The sequence below is a fragment of the Maniola hyperantus genome, chromosome 14 (assembly GCF_902806685.2).
Source record: "Maniola hyperantus chromosome 14, iAphHyp1.2, whole genome shotgun sequence".
In the NCBI taxonomy this organism is placed as follows: Eukaryota; Metazoa; Arthropoda; class Insecta; order Lepidoptera; family Nymphalidae; genus Maniola; species Maniola hyperantus.
In genome coordinates, this window is record NC_048549.1 from 3,398,755 (window position 1) to 3,418,746 (window position 19,992).

Here is a 19,992-nt window from a genome sequence, read left to right on the forward strand (position 1 = left end):
CTTAATCTGAATAAAATAAATTAACGGAAACAAATTAAAACACGCTTGTGCTTGATATTTTGTCGCGTGCGTGTGTCACAGTGACTGTCATTTTCGGCGCGTCGTGTCATAATTCATTTGGGAAATAAAAACGTTTATTGCACCCGAGTCAATTCCGCCCCGCCTCGCTCCAGGCACGTCCGTAATTAAAATGGACACTCGGATAGGTGCCATTTGTCATATCACGTTTTTGAGAGGCTCGGAGGCGGAATACGATCACGGTGATTAATTCGGACCAAATCCGGGTTCAATCCCGATTTTGATCACATATTCATTTTAACCGTCCCTTTAAAATAAGATTGGCAGTAATCCTAAAAGGATTTACGAGCACAGATTTTATTTATTTATTCGTCGTTATTGTAAATGGGAACCGCCCGCGACTACACGTTCCGTGGGAATTCCAAAAATCTGACCTTAGTTCTTGTCTACAAAATTTCATCTTTCTAGATACAAGGGACTTAGAAAACTGAAATCGGGATGGACGTTGATGTATCAATCAGTGAGGCGCTATCTCCACAGACGAAAGAATCACGGCGATAGTGTCCCCGTGCCACCAAATTCGATATAACTCTTATGGACAAAATCTCCACAGGGCGATACTATCGCCGGCGATAGTAGGTCGGCCTCGTTGCGATCTTCTCGCCCATGTCTTAAGATGTCACAGAATGGGCGCAATTTTATCTTTACTTGTATTATTATGGTGTCTAAACTAGAAACTCACTTCATGAAACGTTCCGTATCATCATTTAAGCTTATTTCACACTACGGGATATAAATTATAAATTATAGCTCGGTCACAATAGACGTTCAAGGTTACAATAATTTGCAAAGGGCTAAAAATTGGAACGAATATTGGGAACATCAATATAAATCGATGGGGACTTTTCACAATTGATTTATATATTGGTGTTCCCAACATTCGTACTAAATTTTAGCCCTATGCGAATTATTGTAACTTTGAATATCTATCTTGACCGGACTACCATATAATTTATATCCCGTACTGTGAAATAAGCCTAATTATCAAGTGTAATCGCATAAATGCGCAAACATCTAGGTAAACGCGTCCCATCATAGGCCGCATCATCACTTTCCATCAGGTGTGATTGTGGTCAAGCGTTTGCCTATAATGAATAAAAAAACATAGGTATACCTAATATTTTATTACATCTCAAAAAAAGCTTTTATTATAACCGACTTCATTAAATTTTGATTTAGCTAAGCAGATTAGGTACGTATAAAACACGTTTATTACAATAATATTTGAGTTATTACCATGTAGCGCAACCACTGTTAAAATATCGTACACAATTATCCCTAATAGCGATATTGTAAGGTTCACACCTTAAGTAGGTGTATAGAAGTAGCACGTTTCTCTTCGATAACTGGGAAGCATCGTTTCCTGAAACCGCCAGAAGGGAAGTAAATTTGAGAACGATGTTATCGCTTCCCTGATTAATTGAAAGGGGACTCTCGCTATTATTTCAGTTATTGTAATAACACTGCTTCGACGTTTTGTTATGAAAATTATCTGAAATAACTTGGGTATCTTGGTAATGTACCTAGTTATTAAAAGTAGTATGATTTCTTTTCTACTTTTCTACTAGAAATAACTTCTTACAGTACGCGGCAGAAAGTAATGTACATCGACGTTTAGAAGGACATAGTAGATTTGTAGAGCATTGTCTCTGTCGTTGAGACTGACAAAAGTCATAATAGGTATGAGTGACAGAGACAACGCTCTACAAAGCCGAAATGACATTCTAAAGGCCGTTGTACATTACTTCCTACCACGTACTGCATAACCTAGTCCGTTTTTCTTTAGTTTGCTTCAAAGATTAACTAATCCATAAACCTTCTCAGAGAAACGCTTAAGCGACGCAATTTGTCTTAGACCTTCTAGACTCTAGAGGTAGTTTTTCCACTCGTGTCATGATTTCTTAGTCAGTTCGCGGTAACAAGATTGTATGGGCCGCGTAAAGTGCGCCTCTTGACTCTTACACATTTCAGCGAGAAGCTACCGGCGATTACGCACTGCACCTCCGTCATCCGTGAGAATAGCAGCGATTATTTACGACATATGTCATAAGCTCCCATACAAAACAAAAAGGAACGTATTTTCACGGAGTCGGATCGGATGAGTGCGAAACCTTGTTTACCTTACTTAAACATACTTATCTAGGTATATATTTATGTATCATAGAAAGATCTTTAAATAACCCCCTTGTCACGTCCATGTGGCCTCAATGCACCACAATAGAAATACAAGAAAATACTGAACAGAACATTTATTTTACTAAGCCCTACTCACATTGTTAAAATAAACGTTGTCTAAAACACTGACAAAAGACAAACAAAATTCAAAACAGCCTAGGGTTGCCACATAATAAAAAGCTGCGACTGAAACACAAATACACTTACTCCAATATTACTTGTTTATTCATTCATTGTATTTTAAGAGAATCCCCTTTGTGGAAGTAGGAATCTTGTTTACGAGGGGTCTGTGTATCTGTGAAACGATACGAGAACAAAAATGTTTGTAAATTATTTAATGGAGAGCAAATAGGAACGGCAAAGGAATGTTTCATCTGTACAAATAAGGAAGGAAGGCAATATTTCTTTACTTAAGTAATTTAATAAGTTTGCTGTTTGCACACATCATTTACCTTTCACACAAATAACCACTCCCTTTAAAATAAATTAGAAAAAGATGTAAGTTTTTTAATTAGGTACTAATTAGAATTTTGCACTGAAGCACCTAAAAGCAGATTGGGGTACCTACGCGACAGCGACGCGCGACACCTGCACTCTGCTTTGTGTCTAAGAAATGTATGGAGAGCATTTTTGAGGTGATTGCTATTCTTGAAACTTGGCACGTGGTCTTTTCAATTGTATTTTTATTGATATCTTGAAATTTTGAACATTGACGTTCGTAAGAGCTTACACAAGCCTAAATCGAAAATAAATGTATTGAAATTGAAATAGCATCATCATCATGAATATCAATCAATCGCGCGACATAAGGCGTCGCATGTCACCATCGCGCGTTGCGGTCGCCTAGCTGTAAATCTACCTTAAGACATAGCAATCAAATTGATTATTAGATCGTGTTAATGATATAGGAAGAGTGTACAAATAAAATCATTATTACACAGGAAAAATTCGCTTAGACAATCTCCTTAGCAACTGAAAAACTAACCCAGTAAAGCTAAGCAAGAGCTATTAGCGCGAACTAAGAACGGTCGATCGGATTAAAAAACCCAACGAAGTGAATTTAAAATTCAACGGCATTGCAACGGATGTTCTATAAATATTTATATAGACGGTTTATTTACACGTGTCAACCCTGGAGCGTTGGATTAAGCTTGTCAGTGTGTACTGACTTTATGTTTGGATTTCATATTATCTAACCAAAAGAACGTGAAGAAAAATTACGTAATCAATTTACAAACTTTAGAAAATAATCGCATAAAGAATTTAGGCTTACTTTGCTCAAGGCCGTTAAACTGATTTGCTTAAATTTTGTAATGTAATGCTGTCACTTTTTGGCGAGAATTAGGGTTGATTTATGTCAACACGTGGCGGGCGCGGGCCGTGCCACTTACGAGGCGCGAACAACAACACGTCACGAACATTTTATATGAAGCAGTTTATGCTTCGCCTTGCCGTTCCTCGCATTAGATACAAACTCAAAGACATTAACAATAATTATCCGTACAAATTGACTAGATAAAGCTTAAATTATGTGTAAGCCAATTTTATTTCACTATTAATCTATCGTGGCTTTATGATTAATTCGAATTTAGAATATCGGCTTTGTATATGAGGCAGCAACTCATTTGTCAAGTTGATGATAATTCGATAGACTCCATGCTTGAATAGCGAGTGGATTACGCTATTTACTAAGCGGTTTTAGCTTTTCAATGCATTCGCGTGTTGTGTAACAGCAATTATCGTAAACAATGCAAATCATCGCTCCATGTCGTACATATTAATCCGTCTGCCTGATAGGTTTTTATTACGATGCAAAACACAACATTGTACGAAGGATTTTATGTGGGTACTTGCATGTAATCCGTCATACGGAATCGTCTCTTTGACTCATGCTACTCGTACGTACATTGCGCAGCTGGGAGCGGGTGCGTCCTGCAGGACGGGTATGCGGGCGCGATGCTATACTTACTATCCATGCCGCTCGGCACCCGCTCTCGATAAAGACGCGTCCGCGCATCTTCCTTCCATTTTCTTGTAGGAATTATATTGAGAGTGTAGCGTATAGCTGTGCGTACCGTAGGACACAGCCGATCCCACCTGTACGCTTAGTATAAGATTTTACGTCTCACCAAACGTTGCTAAAATTCGAGAGTCGAAACACAATACCGTCAAAGTAAAATGGGCCTAAAGAGCCTTGAATTGTAGTCCAAAATCCAACGCCACTGATTTTAATTTTGCAACGTTTCCGCTTGGAGCGCTAGCTGTAGATGTGTAGACAAACTTGAGCTTTAATACAAAGCAGTTAAGATCCAGTTTACTATAATGCGGAAGGTTTTCGACACTCTAATACTATCAACGTTGGTGAGACGTAAAATCTCGTACTAAGCGTACTGGGCTGGAAACTAACTGTTTTATAAAGGGCCCTTATACAGCATACACGTCCAGATTTTATAACCCACGTCAACTCCAAAATAACTTCTAAAACCCTAAATAATAAATAAATTAGTGAAACTATTAAGCTTGGTAGCTCGAGTTAAAAATAAAATCATAGATCATTTTTCACACAGTTAAGTAGGTAATCTTCATTGTAAGACGGATAAAGCGGAGTTTGTTATCGGCTTGGCACGATAAACAAGTAGTTATTCAACAAACAAGTAGCGAAGATCGGAGCAAAAGAGCCTAAAACAAACAAACAAATCTGGGGCACAAGACTTTGCCGGGTCAAGGCCGATATATGCGGCTTATAGGCTGTATAGCCATTATATTGATGAGCCTATCTGCTAAGTATTCGAATTCGTTTTTAGATAATTATCACCACTATATCTTACAAATCCAACATAATATGACCATCAAAAAGAGTAATTTATTACCTATTTTGAATAAATAATTTGACTTTTGACTTTGACTTGATCATAATAGACGTCAATATCACTAGAGTTCCAATTTCGAGTCTGAGTTTGAATCAATATGAGTCTAAGGGCCGATTTTTCAATCGTCAAATAACTTTTATGTCAGAAATAAATTTGAGGTTTGGACAGTTTTTGTATAGAAAATCTGTCAAAACGTCAAGATTATTCGTCAGTTAAAGTTTATCTGGCGATTGAAAAATCAGCCCTAAGGCTGAGATCTATAGAGATATATACTTTGACATAGCTCAGACTTAAGACGGAATTAAAACGAGACAGACTTATGCAGAGATACAAGTTCGATCGATCGATTTAACTATGTCTAAAGTCTGAGTTGAATCTAAGTTAGCTTTGTAGATTTCTGCAGTCTGGAGGCTGCGATCTGTAGAGTGCACTTTGACTTTGCTCAGATTTAAGATTGAGTTAAAACGAGACAGATTTATGTGAGAGATATAGCTCTGTCTTGTTTTAACTCTCTATCAAGTCTAAGCAAAGTCAGTGTGCGCTCTACAGATCTCAACCTGAGATCTGCAGAGCGTACTTTGACTTTGCTCAGACTTTACTTTGAGTTAGAACGAGAAAGATGAGTCGGACATAAATCTGAGCAAAGTTAAAAGCTCTAGTATAGATCTCAATCTCAGCCTAGGGCAATTATTTAAAGTATTTGTCTTTGATTAGTCAGTTTTTACAGCGTAAAGTAAAAATTTAAACACTCAGGCTGAGATCTAATGAGGGTACTATATCTTTGATTAAGACATATTAAACTCTAAATATAGTCTGAGCAAAGTCAACGTACATTTTTGATCACAGACTGTCCGTGGATGTTTGACAACTAATATCCTTTATCTTCATAGAATAGAATGTTGAAGTGTTTCTAACAATAATTACTTAATTACCGATGTGTGGAATATACCAAAGTGGGGACGGAATTTACCTAATGCAGATTATAATTATTATCAATGCGATGATGCTCATTAAACTGCAATGCTACTAATCATAACAATAGAGTGTTTGTATTTGCGCGTTATGTGCCGACCTCGTTAATTTAATTAATCAATTACGCCTTTGTGGAGCGCACATCTGCAATTTGATCCCATAAGCTCCCAAGTACGCAAGCTACCCTTTTATCTGGCGGCAAGATGTAAATTATCAAGTAACAAACGTTAAGTCCCGCAAATTGCTATTGCGTTGGAACCATGTCTCATTAACATCGAAATGACGTCATTTTGACGTCAGCCGAAATAAAAGTATACCATCAGCTCGAAACTTCAATCTAGTTCTGACGTCACTAAAATGGCGGCTACGCGCATTAGCAATTTGCGGGCCTTATAATAAAAGTATTTAATACAAGTTTTCGTTTAAATACATCTTTATTTCACGTATACCCACTAGTGGTCATATGGTAAGTCATGCCACTGGTTCGAAAAGCAGATTCTACTCAGAATACCAGCTATTCTAGAAGTTGAATCTGCTGCAAGAAACGGCACCACAGTTAGATATTTTCAGTATAAGGGATGATTTATGCCAGCACGTGGCAGGCTTGGGTCGTGCCACGTACGACGCGCGGACGAGGCACGGATTCAAAACATCACGAACATTTTATATGAAACAGTTTATGCTTCACCATGTGACGGCCGTGCACGGACACGGCACCGATTGCCATCTCGACCTGTCGCGGACTATACCACTATAGTATCTAGCAGGATATAAAAGGTGATAACCGCAATGAAATACTCCGTAATTGACAACTATTCACCGCGGATGCCGGGTAGCGGTCCAAAGCCGTCTAATTAGCGAAGCTGGGAGTACTGCATAATGATGCAGTTATGGTATAACGAACTGCTTGATGTTCTTTTAGAAAAATATCAAATACAAAATTGCAAAATATAATTTTTTTAAACCTTTTAAATGCGAAGTCGGTGATAAATGTTTAGTTTAGGCTAGACGTACGTAAATAGCCGCCTCGATACTGTATAAAGTATTGAGGCGGCTATTTGACCGCCGGTCATTAATTCGTGGAAGGTGGAGTTAATCCATACTAATATTATAAATGCGAAAGTGTCTGTCTATCTGCTAGCTTTTCACGGCCTAACCGTTCAACCGATTTTGATGAAATTTGGTACAGAGTTAGCTTATATCCCGGGGAAGGACATAGGCTACTTTTTATCCCGGAAAATTAAAGAGTTCCCACGGGATTTTACCTAAAAACCTAAATCCACGCGGACGAAGTCGCGGGCATCATCTAGTAGTTCATACGGCAATGTATAAGAGTGAGCGCAAAGTATTCTGTGCTATTTTGTTAATCCGTCAGTTGAATACCCCATGTTAAAATCTAGTGGGAACACCAGCGAAGGCAGACATTCAGACCATTTTAATTAGAAGGCTGGTTTTACATTAGTGTAAGGATCACGAATCATAAGTGGTGATCTAGATTAACCTATAGCATTGATTCGTTTTTCTCGTGGTACAGCACAGAAAAAATCCTAGCTTACTACACATAAAACAGCCAAGTGCATCTGTGTATAGAGTTAGTCATCTTGTAAACAATAATATAATAAAAAAGCTAAATGTTTTTCAAGTATTTGGTTCTTACATGTAAGAGGTTTTCACGGAGAAGTACCGATAAGCTTGTAAGAATTTAATCGATGTAGAGAAAATGTTCGAAGAACGTTGCGTACTTATATCGCCAAATACAAACGTCCAAAAAGAAAAAGATTCCTACCTACGTCAGTGCAATATACGGCTTTATACACAATGTCCAGGATTGAGACTTAAAAACAAAAAGGAAGAACGCCTTTGAAGGGGCGGGCGAAAATTACACCCCACAACAAGCATTTTTCCTCGGCCGTTTCCTTTTATTTTGCCATTTCGCCCCACACAGTCATGTGGAGTACAAACTTCGCAAGAGCTAAGTAAAGAATTTTGTAACTCAATTTTATCTGATACCTTCCCGTGATTTTGTAATGGATGTTGTACAGTACGCGGCTGAATGTAATGTAATGTAAAAGAGATAGAGGTCTTGTAGAGCATTGTCTCTGTCGTTGAGATCGACAAAACGTCACACAGGTATGAGTGACAGAGACAACGCTCTACGAAGCCGAAAGCTCATTCTAAAGGTCGATGTACATTATTTTCTGCCACGTGCATACAGTACCTACCAATGTTAACAAAAAGTTTATCTGATTAATGGTTAAAGGGATAATCGGAATTAACGATTAAAATTAATTAATCGTAATCGAAATTTTCATAATTATGATTAAATGATTTTAATCATTAATCATTAATCGCGATTTAAAATATATGATTAAATATATATTGTGGTAAAAGCACCACTACCTCTACTTCTACACTACCTCTATTCAACGCACATGTTTTTTTCTTATGTACACCGGTGTAGGTACTAAACGGACAGACAATAGTGAGTTAGTGACTACAAAATAAATAGCGACTGTGTATAATAGTGCATCACGCAATTATTATTTTTATCATATCATATCATTGTCTGTCTGTCTGTCTGTCCGTCTGTCCATCTATCTGTCGTGTCTGTCACGAAAACCTATACTTACTTACTTATACGGATACTTCCCGTTAACCATGAAACTTAACATTTGAAATATGAATTTCAAAATGACGATATTTCTTGTACGATGGTACAGAACCCTTCGTGTGCGAGTCCGACTCGCACTTGACTATTTTTTTTCTCCTCTGGAGATACGGAACCCTTAAAACGTTGGTTTATGTTTACCCTGGTCACGAAGTTCCTATAAGGTCAATGTCAAAGGGTAGTGGTACTTACCATAATGGGAGTCCTTATCGTGAGGGATGTTGCCGTTCGGCTCCAGCCGGTCGAGGCACTCCTCGGAGTAGCCGTTGTAGGGGAGCTTGCCGCGCGCGCCACCTCCCCCGTTCTGTCTGCCCCGGCACTCGCCGTCCGTTTCTGACTCGTCTTTTGTTGCTGTAACAACAAAATAATTTAAGAACATTTCGTTTGACCCGAGGCACACTTCACGACAGTTAGGGAACTTTTAACAAAACGTCGAGGCTTCGACGTCAATAGCAGGCGTCAAATATTTACAGGTTTATTATAATCAGTAGGTACACTATAAATAATACCTGTCCTGGCTGTACTCACGTGTTTAGTCGACGTTAGCCCGACTAGTTTCGAACCCATCCGGGGTCCTAAACGCTAAATCAGTACACTAGCTGATGCCCACGACTTCATTCACGTGGATTTAGGTTTTTAGAAATCCCGTGGGAACTCTTTGATTTTCTGAGATAAAAAGTAGGCTATGTCACTCTCCAGGTCTTTTACTATACCCATGCAAAAATCACGTCGATCCGTTGCGACGTGACTGAAGGACAAACCAACAAACCAACAAACAAACACACTTTCGCATTTATAATATGGGTAGTGATTTGCCGCAGGTAACCCTAATGTAGTCCAATTTTTCTATGATTTCACGTCATCGTAGGCTAATATTTGACATATCGTCGATTCAGAATCAAACTGAGAGTTCCCTCACTGTAGTCTACTCTGACCGAGGCATTCCTGAAATGGTTGTACTTGGTAGTCGATAGATTTCAAGAGGTGTGTAGTGTGTACTGACTGGTATGAAACATTAGTGTTTAGAGTTCACACATTTTTGTACAGAACACTACCCTTCTTTCTCTCTTCCCTCTGGGCTGGTTTCCGCACTTAAGCGTTTCCGTCTGTTGTGCTAGAATTGCCCCTCCCCGCCGAAGTCTTCACTCCAGCCATACTCCCTCATTATTAACGCGAAATTGTCTTTATTTGTTGGTTTATTTATTGGTATGTCCTTCAATCATGTTGCAACAGATTGACGTGATTTCTTGAATGGCTCTATAGTTAAAGATTTTCTTGAAGAACAAAATAGGGCGATAGGCTTGAATATATTTAGAGCTCATTAGAACTACTGGTAAAGACTATAGACCTATAGACGTAGAGGCAATAAGAAATTCCTAAGTTAAGCAAAAACTTTTCAAAACTACAGCTGTATAAATTGACTCACACGAATAGAATATTATTGAATAGTCAATTTTATATTATATTGGATTTCGCATAAATTACGTTATCCCGGCGATGTCATGTCGCTACATTGACACGGTCGAGGCCATCCTAAATAATATCAAACTACGTTCTATTGGTTCAAATAACGTCATATTTACTAAATACTAACCTACATAATATATAACCCTTTCTAAACTAATAAAATTCCTTCTTTTATCGTCTTCATCCCGTAGATATTCGAAAAAGATGTGATAAGACTCAAACAGACCCGTCCATTACTTTCAGAGTAAGTGGTAATAAAATACAGACATTCCCGCGACAATAAAGACCCATTATAATTCATTCTTGTATTGTCAAAGGGGAATGTTTAAGGCTTTCCGTAAATAATATCTCTATAAATATAAAAATGAATCGCTGAATGTGTTGCTGATCGCAAATCTCGAGAACAGCTGAACCGATTTCGCTAATTCTATTTTATAATATTCCTTGAAGTACGAGGATGGTTCTTACGGAGAGAAATTTTTTAAAAAATGCCTGAAAAAGAATCGACTGTTAGGCGGTACGAAGTTCGCCGGGTCAGCTATGTTTTTTTACAATTGATGCACAGTGATGACTTTTACATTAAAATTCTCGAGAGTGAAAATGCTTTTGGGTGGCTTGTGAATTTTTTCAAGATAAATAAGGCTCCATCTCCACGGACGAGAAAGGCCTCCTACGCACTGGCGACCATAGACGCGGCCAGGCCGCCGCGGCTATGGTCGCCGGTGCGTAGGCAAGCGCGACATGTGGACGGCCGAAAAATTTGCAGTCGACTTCATTGGACTTTATTGGAGTAATCATTTGATGCTAAATCCCATAAACCTCTTCTATTTTCAACTTCAATTATGAACCTTTCCGTGTCGAAATTGGCCATTGTAAAATAATCACTCTGTAGCTAGCTACACGTCTGGTCGCCGCGGCCGATGCGGTAGCACTGATGAATTTTAATACAGAAGTGATGTTCTCGACGGCCACGATTGGTCGCTGGTCGCGTGGCATCAAATTGGACGCCGCGGCCAACGGTGGCCGCTGGTCGCTGGCCGCTAAGTGCGTAGGGGCTATAGCGATTGCCATATAAAGTCCAGAATTCACTGGCCGCCGCGGCCAGGTCGCGGCGACCATGGTCGCCAGTGCGTAGGAGGCCAAAATCGCGGCGATAGTCCCGTTGCTTCGATCAATCGTAAGAAAATCGTGACGAGCCATCGCTTCATTATGGGGATGATGACTAGTAGTCAAATCAGCGATTTATTATCAAACGTCAAAAGCCTTGCTTAGTAGGTATGGGAGCTTGTATGAAATACACAGATGTGACGTCATACACATTTGAGGTAATTTGACATACTTTTTTAGTTAAATCGATAATTGAAAATGGTTAGCAAACTTAAAACTAGCATCGAATGTGGATTTTACGAATTTTGGAACACCTTCTATTCAATATAAATACCTACTGTGTACCATACCATTAATAATGGTATGGTATAGAGTAGGTTTTTACTGCATATTATGTTTGACGAGTCCCGTCTATATTATAACCATCATCATCATCATCGCAACTCATCGCCGGCCTACGTCTGAGTATGGATCTCCTCACAGAAAGGTACATTAAAATAATTATGTTAATTATGAAGATATAGAGATACTGAGTAGTCTAACCATCTTATACCCATTAGGCACTTATAGTGAGCACTTAGCTCTCAGTTCTCACTGCGAAACGTACTCCAGTGGAGAAGTAATTGCATTTGCGTGCGAGAACTGACTACTAAGTAGCTGAGGCAATAGCACTTCTAATAATTATCTAGATTGTTAGTGTAATTAAACTCTTCCGGTACCGTAAACAACCAAGATCTGCCAAGTTATAATCGCAATATGCAAACTTAGACTTGAAGTTACTGCACAAGGCTAGATATAGGCAACCCGCACGTCAACCGCGATCGCCCGCACAGGGTTAGCACGGGGGCTGTGCGGGTGTGCCCCTTCCCGATTGTCATTTCGACCTGTCGCGTACCTACGTGAGATACCTACGTGAGATTGGCGAACTGGTTTGTATCCGACCATAACACAATAACATTACATTTCATCATGATCAACCCATAGCCGGCTCGACTCAACCGGCACAGGTCTCCTCTCAAAGTGAGAAGGGGTTTGGCCATAGTCTACCACGGACCACGCTGTCAATTATACTTTCAAAGCTATAAACTATGAATAGAATTGGATAGAATACTGCACGAGGAGCAAACTAATTCGCATTGGAAAAAGACCTCGTTATAAAGTTATAGTATACTTTTCAAATTCCGTTTCGAACCGTAATTAACGACTTATTCAAAGTCATTAGTGATATTGTCTGGTTTCAACATAAATCAACGCAGAATCAAACGCGAAGAGACAATGGAATTCTGAAATACCAAACTTAAATTGGTTGCGAAATGCGACAGTGGCATCAAGTTATCCAAGAATTAATGTAGTTGATTTTCCACTGTGACAAGCAAGAAAAGGGAATAATCATTGTAAAGCAAACAAAGACAGACTGCAATTTTATCAATTCACATTTGTTAAATATCAACATATTTAACAAATTCAGTGCACAAATATAAACTATTTATAAAATATTTAAGTTATTAAAAGATGTTAGTCAAGTTAATAAAGCCACTTTAGGTATTTAAACTTAAAGTAATAAAATAGATAGGTACTGACGGTAACTTGGTAGGGACAGACTGCAATTTTATCAAACAAATTCAGTCCACAGAGCTAAATCTATTAAAGTTATTAAAACTAAATAGTCAAGTTAATAAAACCACATGAGGTATTCAAACTTTAAGTAAGTAATAGTTGATACCAACGGTAACTTGGTAAAGGGGAATTCCAATAGTTCTTGACCACTTTGGATTGGACAAAATAATCCGGAACCCGTTCATTACGTCCAATTACCTCAAATTATTACAGATACAACCAATTAATTACATCCTCTTACAGCTATTAAATTGTAATAAAAAGATTGATTTTCATCCGTTTCAAGCATTCCCAAAATAAGAAACATGTTTAATTTAATAGATCGGGGTAACTTTCTTAAAATTAAATGCTTCGACATTGCACTGGTATGTAAGGAGCGCTTTAAAAACCATCTATCTCTATACTAATATTATAAATGCGAAAGTGTGTTTGTATGTTTTGTTTTATCCCGGAAAATCAAAGAGTTCCCACAGCATTTTTAAAAACCTAAATCAACGCGGACGCAGACGCGGGCATCAGCTAGTATAACAGAAATCCTAAGGCCAATGCCTCTAGAGTTAACTAAGGAAAATAAATATCTCTTACTTTCAAAACCTACCTTAATTGAAATTGGAATAAACTAAGTATGAATACAGTTGCGATTTGCAAATAGCAATTGTATAAACCACGCATAGATCAACTTTAAGTTACACACAATTCAAGCTAAATAAAACAAATGAGAACTACGGCGTTAAACTCCAGTAAATTCTTCGCGTCTACGAGATACAAAACACAATCCGGGACAAATTGCGCAGCTTATCTTTTGTCTCCGACACTCTCGGCTCGCGCTGCCACCGGGTAACCGATTTTCTGAAGCACAACGGAAATTATGAAGACAACCGGGCGCGTCTCGAGCTCCCGGCAGTAATTGAAACCCGGGCTTGCGACTCCTTTGGTACCCACCTGATAATAGATCTCACAGCGAAACGCGTTAATTAGGCGACACGGGCGCACGAGTAATCCACCGTTCCCAGCGGAGCAGCAGAAATCAGATAACGTTATTAAAATATCAGTGTTCACAAGAGAGATAACTCGTGCACACACCTCTTGTGTAAATATGATCAAAAAACAATGGCTATTTAGAGAGAGAGCCAGCGCGTGCCAGGCCTTCATTATTTTATAAAAGCTGAAAGTTTATCTGCGTATTGTCCCCAACAGAGAGGGAGGAACGATCAGCGACTATGAAGTTTGGATCATGATGGCTTTGGAAGATAACAGGTAATAAAGGTGTACAAAATTATATATTTTCTTTAAAATAGTATTAGACATCAGGTCAGGCATTGCCAGACACTTAGTGTCGTGGCAACCCCCTGCCAGACGCTCTCAAAGTTTAAAAGTTTAAAGGTCTGGTCTGGCAGGGGGTTGCCATGATTCTAAGTGTCTGGCAATGCATGACGTGACTTATTATACTATTCCGAAGAAATTATAAAAAAATAGACTTTATATTTTGACGTCGGTAAGATTTTTTACCCCTTTGTTACCTGTATTGTCCGAAAGCCATATGATCCAAACTTCATAAACGCTTATCGTTCCTCGCTGTGTTGGGGAAAATACACAGAGAAACTTTCAGCTTTTATAAAATAAAGAAGGTCTGTCACGCGCTGGCTCTTAATCCAATTGGATATTTTCCGGGTGGGATTATGGGATTAGAGTTGAGTCGTGGTGGTGCACGTGCAGAACGGATGCGATAAGAGTGCCTTAGTGTGGAAGAACAATGGCATGCATGTATAAGTACAAGCCAATAATGCCAGTTTCGTTCTGTCGAGATGCAATTAGACATTGCCATTGTTTCCATCGCATTCACGCCGCTCTCGATACCGGAACAGATCTTATCGATGATGCTGATTAATCTCAGTTTCCTCGTGTCATATTTGACTAATGTTATGGCATTAGTTGGGAGAAAATTATGATTGCGTGAGGGGTCTCTCAAGATTCTAATCCGTTACATCCAATAGAGCTAATATAAATGGATAGTTTTATTACTTCTGCAGCAATATACGTATTAACATAAGCTGGAGAACGAATCTTGTGTTTACACAGTAGCGCACGTACGATGCTTACCGATGTTATAAATATTCACAACTTTGTAATCGTGGCACTTTGACATTTTTAATTTAAGATTTTTTAATGGACACAATTAGGTATATCGAATTAGTAAAAGTCACCGTCGCGAAAAGCTAGTGTAGTTTTGTTTGGGATGTCTGGGGCACGTTTCCGGGCACGCACATCTAACTTTTGGGAGTTTAAGAAGTTAAATATTACTTGCTTTAACGGTGAAAAGTTTGCAAGGAAACCTGCAGGCCTGAGAGTTCTTTATCATGTTCTCAAAGATGTGTGAAGGCTGCCAATCCGCTCTTGGCCAGCGTGGTGGACTATAGTCTAAGCCCTTTTCAATCTGATAGGGGACTCATGCTCAGTAGTGGGTTGGCGATGGCATAGGAACGGACATACTGTATACATACACGTCAAATAGATAACCCTCCTTTTGGGGCTTCGCCGCAGTGGGGTAAAAAGTACACAAGATCGAAATGCACTATTTCCAAGATTTAGTAGCTAACTAAAGATGAAGCAAACTGCTTCACGAATAACGAGCTCGTTATATTCATTAGGACAGAAGTTCTGTCTTCAAGTTAAAATTAACACCGTCGTGAACCGTGTCCGGGAAATAACGCGACGAGTTAGGGCGTTTGTGCACTCATTCTCGTAAAAATATGATTCGTTGTGACCGTCATACAAAATGTACGTACGCTTTGTGCACTAATTTGGTTCGTATCTATACGGATCCGACAAAGTACGAATCAAATACAACAAGCATTCTTATGTACGTTTTGTATGACGAACACTTCGAATCGTATTTTTACGAAAACGAATACGAATCGAATACGAATGAGTGTACAAACGCCCTTACAGTATACAAATCAAGTTTTGATGGTAAAGTATTACATTATGCAGTTCTACGAATGCACAGAACTTTTTGATCATCATCGTTGTCTGGACTAGTACAATGACTGACAAGAATTTATAGTTAACTAAAGTTTAAATTCTTGTCAGCAAATGAGTTTGAACACGTCTCTGCGGATGCGTGATTTGAAAATTGTATTACAGAGTCGCACCGACAAAATGCCTCTTGGTTTTTAGTGTTCCGTACCTCAAAATCAAAAATGAACCCTTAAACTAAAAGATCACTTTGTTGTCTGTCATAAAAACCTATAACGTACTTCCCGTTGAACTAGAATCATGGAATTTGGCAGGTAGGTAGGTCTTATATCATCTCTTGTTGGCAAACTGAGCTTGGATGTCTGGAGTGAAGACTTCGGCGGGGAAATGCAATGCACGTTTAAGTGCGGAAACCAGCCCAGAGAGAAAAATAAAAGAAAGAAACCTTTTTCTTATAAGAATCGTAAGTATTCCATTAATGTGGCACTGTTCGCAAAGGGCCGTGAACTTGTGAATCATGGTATAGGTACTCGGAAACTATTCGACGTGATGTCAAAACACATAACTCAAATGGTTTATTGCCATATGCTTCTAGTTAATAACAACATTTTACGTGCACTAAAGATAGTCTATCGAGAGGTTATTTATAGGCCTTGTTATTTACAACTCATTACCAGTCTCGGACCTCAGTAGAAGCGATATTGCGAAGTTATTATTGTAGTAGGTAGGTATATATTAGTTTGATCAACCTTTAAAGTTTCATTTCAGTATAGTATAGTTCAGACTAGCCCCGGCTTGGGTAAGTTTACCTATGCTATCTAACCTTATATGATTAGACATGATAAAAAACTTCCACGTGGAATGCTCCAAAGTCTGAATCGATGGCTAAGGTCACACTCGCAATAGTACAACCATGACCGAAGCCATCGAAATATAAATCCTGTTCGTCAAAATGATGGTGGGAATATTATGACCTCAATTGGGCAAGTCGTTTAGAAGCTACACGATCACTAACCAACAATATTATAACAAGAAAGCCAGTTAATATTGCATTGTCATCCAGTTCCAAACAATGTTTAAAATTTCATGTTTCTAGCTCATCGGGAAGTTAGTTTAAAATCGATTGCAAAATGTGGGCCGAACAGACAAGCAAACAAACAGACCGAGAAGAAAGTGAGTTAATAAAAACACCAACGATTGTAAATAAATAAATAAAATACGTAGTATAGTACGCGGCAGAAAATAATGTGCACATCGACCTTTAGAAGGAAATAACGGATTTGTAGAGCGTTGTCTCTGTCGTTGAGACCGACAAAACGTCATATAGGCATGAGAGACAACGCCGAAATATCATTAGGCTAAAGGCCGATGTACATGATTTTCTGCCGCGTATTAGATACGTAGATATTTATTGAACTTTGAGTATCTCTGGAATAGTTTCGATCCCCTCAAACAAAATATAAATATAGTGCAAGTTATCATTCGAGTAGTTACAGGAATTCTATATAGAGAAACGTGCAGTGAAGTATCGTGTTGCGGAAATGATCCGCATGACCGACGACCTTGCGACGCAGCGGTTTCATTTGTTCATATCGAAATACAATAACATATGATACCGACTACCTTTGTAATAAATAATATGTACTGCATATTAATTACCTCGACGAGTATGCATGTATTATGTTGAAATGATACAATAAATTGCGTGATTTGTGATCAGGTAGAGATTTTGATGTCTAGTTACTCTTTACTTACTGTTGCTTTTGACACTTCCAATATTTCTGAACTCATAATAAGTACGTATTTTCAATACGGGTATACGCCCGCAGTAAATTTATAGATAAAACTAGTGAAAGGTTTGTAGTTAAACTTCACTGTGTATTTTGGACAAATTAAGGTGCAACAAAAACCCTTTGAATAACGTCGATACGCAAAAAAAATCCTATATAAAGTGTGACAACAATTCCTACAAAAACCATACTACAGTGGTCATGGATGGACAAGTTAAGTTTTACTTAGTAAAGTAAGCCGTAGTAACGACTGAAAATAATTCAAACCAAAAATAGAGCCAATAGATACAATAACTAAATCCTACGTGAAAAAATTCATGATGAAAACCTTTTTATTAGGGGTTAGGCCTTAGGGTACCCGAGATGTCGACGGGATCATATTACTAAGTCTCTGCTGTCCGTCCGTCTGTCTGTCTGTCTGTCTGTCTATCAGCGGGCTCGTTTCGCATGAACCGTAATAGTCAGACTCGCACTTGACCAGTTTTATTATACGACCCTTTTGAACATGAATGATACCTATTATTACAGCATAGCAGGTACGAATTTTTGCTCGGTGTGAAAATTCACCGTCCATTCATTCGCCCGTTCAGCCAATTCGGCATAATTGAGATTTACACGCCCGTAAAATCCGTGACTCATCAAACGTGTAGTAAAGTAAACGACACGGCTACACGAGAGGCATTTAATGTAAATCACAGACACATTATGGACTTTGAATATGTAATTTGAAAACCACTCAGTACATAAGCACTCAATTTGACACGTGTATGGCGGGTTTATTATTGAAAGATTGTCCTTTTTACCGCAACTTCAACCGCATGGATTTAGGTTTTTAAAGATCCTGTTGAAATTTCTTAAAATCATTTCTTATTCTTCATCATATTCTTGCCAGATGGTTGCGGTCTTCACAACAAGTGTCATTTTTAAGGGCAGATGCTATTCGCTTCACAAGCATTCGCCTTGCTGTTCGACATCCTGGTATGGCGCAAGGTAAGTACCTACCGCTCACAGCAGTCTTAATTGGTTGGACCAACGCATGGGTAATCTTTCTTCTTCCTTGCTTCCTTGAAAATGCAAAATCTCAAAGCGTCCGCAGCTGTTAGGCTGTACGATGAGTCAGTAATTAGTTTCTTTTATTTATAGATAGAAAATGTTAAACTGCCACAGCGGTAAACATACAGTCCTGCAGAAAGATAAATAGACGAAGAATAAAGACACATATTATTTAGACAGATATACAGACGGGACAGATATTATTTAGAATGGAAATCACTCACGGTAGTTTAAACGCTAAAGAAGAATAAAGAATTATCAAACAAATCAAATAAATAAAATTGAATTTAATTGAATTGAAATCCGCACCATTCTCGATAGCAAGTTCTATGAAGCCCTGCATGTCGCAAATAACCGAGGAAAACGGCACGATATTATTCACAAAAGAATATTTGTGGAAGGGGACACTACCCCTTTAGACCTGTCAATTTAATTTTGAGATTGTGTAGTACCAATATCAAAGTTCATAGAAGCTCTTGTAAAGAACGATGATATAGCGAACAAGCTTATGCAACAGCACGGTAATGCATCGGTAAGATTGCTCTTCAACGTCGTAAGAAACGTTTCACTTTCCTTTTAACCTCCTGGATGCATTTCAAACGCTTCATTTTGCATTTTCTGATCCTAGATCTTGATTTCTTCAGCCCTTTTAAACAGTTAAATTACGAAAACTCCAACTATTAAAGATTCGTATACATTATCATCATTATGATCAACCCATCGCCGGCTCACCACAGAGTATGAGTCTCCTCTCAGAAACGAGAAGGGTTTTGGCCATAGACTACCACGCTGGCCAAGTGCGGATTGGCATGCTTACACACCTATGGGGAACTCTGACTCATGCAGTTTTCCTCACGATATTTTCCTTCACCGTTAAAGCAAGTGATATTTAATTGCTTTTAATACGCACTGCATAAGTCCGAAAAGTTACAGTGCGCAATCGATCGAGATGGCAATCGGAATGTGACGCGGGGGGACGCACCGCACACCCGCACGTCATCCGCGCTCTCCCGCACCAGGTTAGCGCGGGGGCTGTGCGGCCGGGGCGTCCCAATGCCGATTGTTATCTCGACCTGTCGCATAAACCATTTAACCGATTTATATTATGTTTGGTATAAAGGTAGCTGTGATAGCCTAGTGGTTAGGACATCCGCCTTCTAATCGGAGGTCGGGGGTTCGATCCCGGGCACGCACCTCTAACTTTTCGGAGTTATCTGCG

At 38.9% G+C, this 19,992-nt stretch overlaps 1 protein-coding gene across 4 annotated transcripts in view; it reads right to left on the minus strand.

Annotated features, from left to right (window-relative positions):
- Window positions 1–19,992, minus strand: part of Eip63E (cyclin dependent kinase Eip63E) — a 138,055-nt gene that overhangs the window by 36,695 nt on the left and 81,368 nt on the right. For all 4 annotated transcript variants that reach the window (XR_011237520.1, XM_034975386.2, XM_069502939.1 and 1 more), the window contains exon 3: window positions 8,956–9,114. Coding sequence is in view for 3 of the 4 variants with exons in the window: in XM_034975386.2 (XP_034831277.1) it covers window positions 8,956–9,114 (159 nt within the window). In the remaining variant the exon portion in view is untranslated. The remainder of the gene's footprint in view (window positions 1–8,955; window positions 9,115–19,992) is intronic.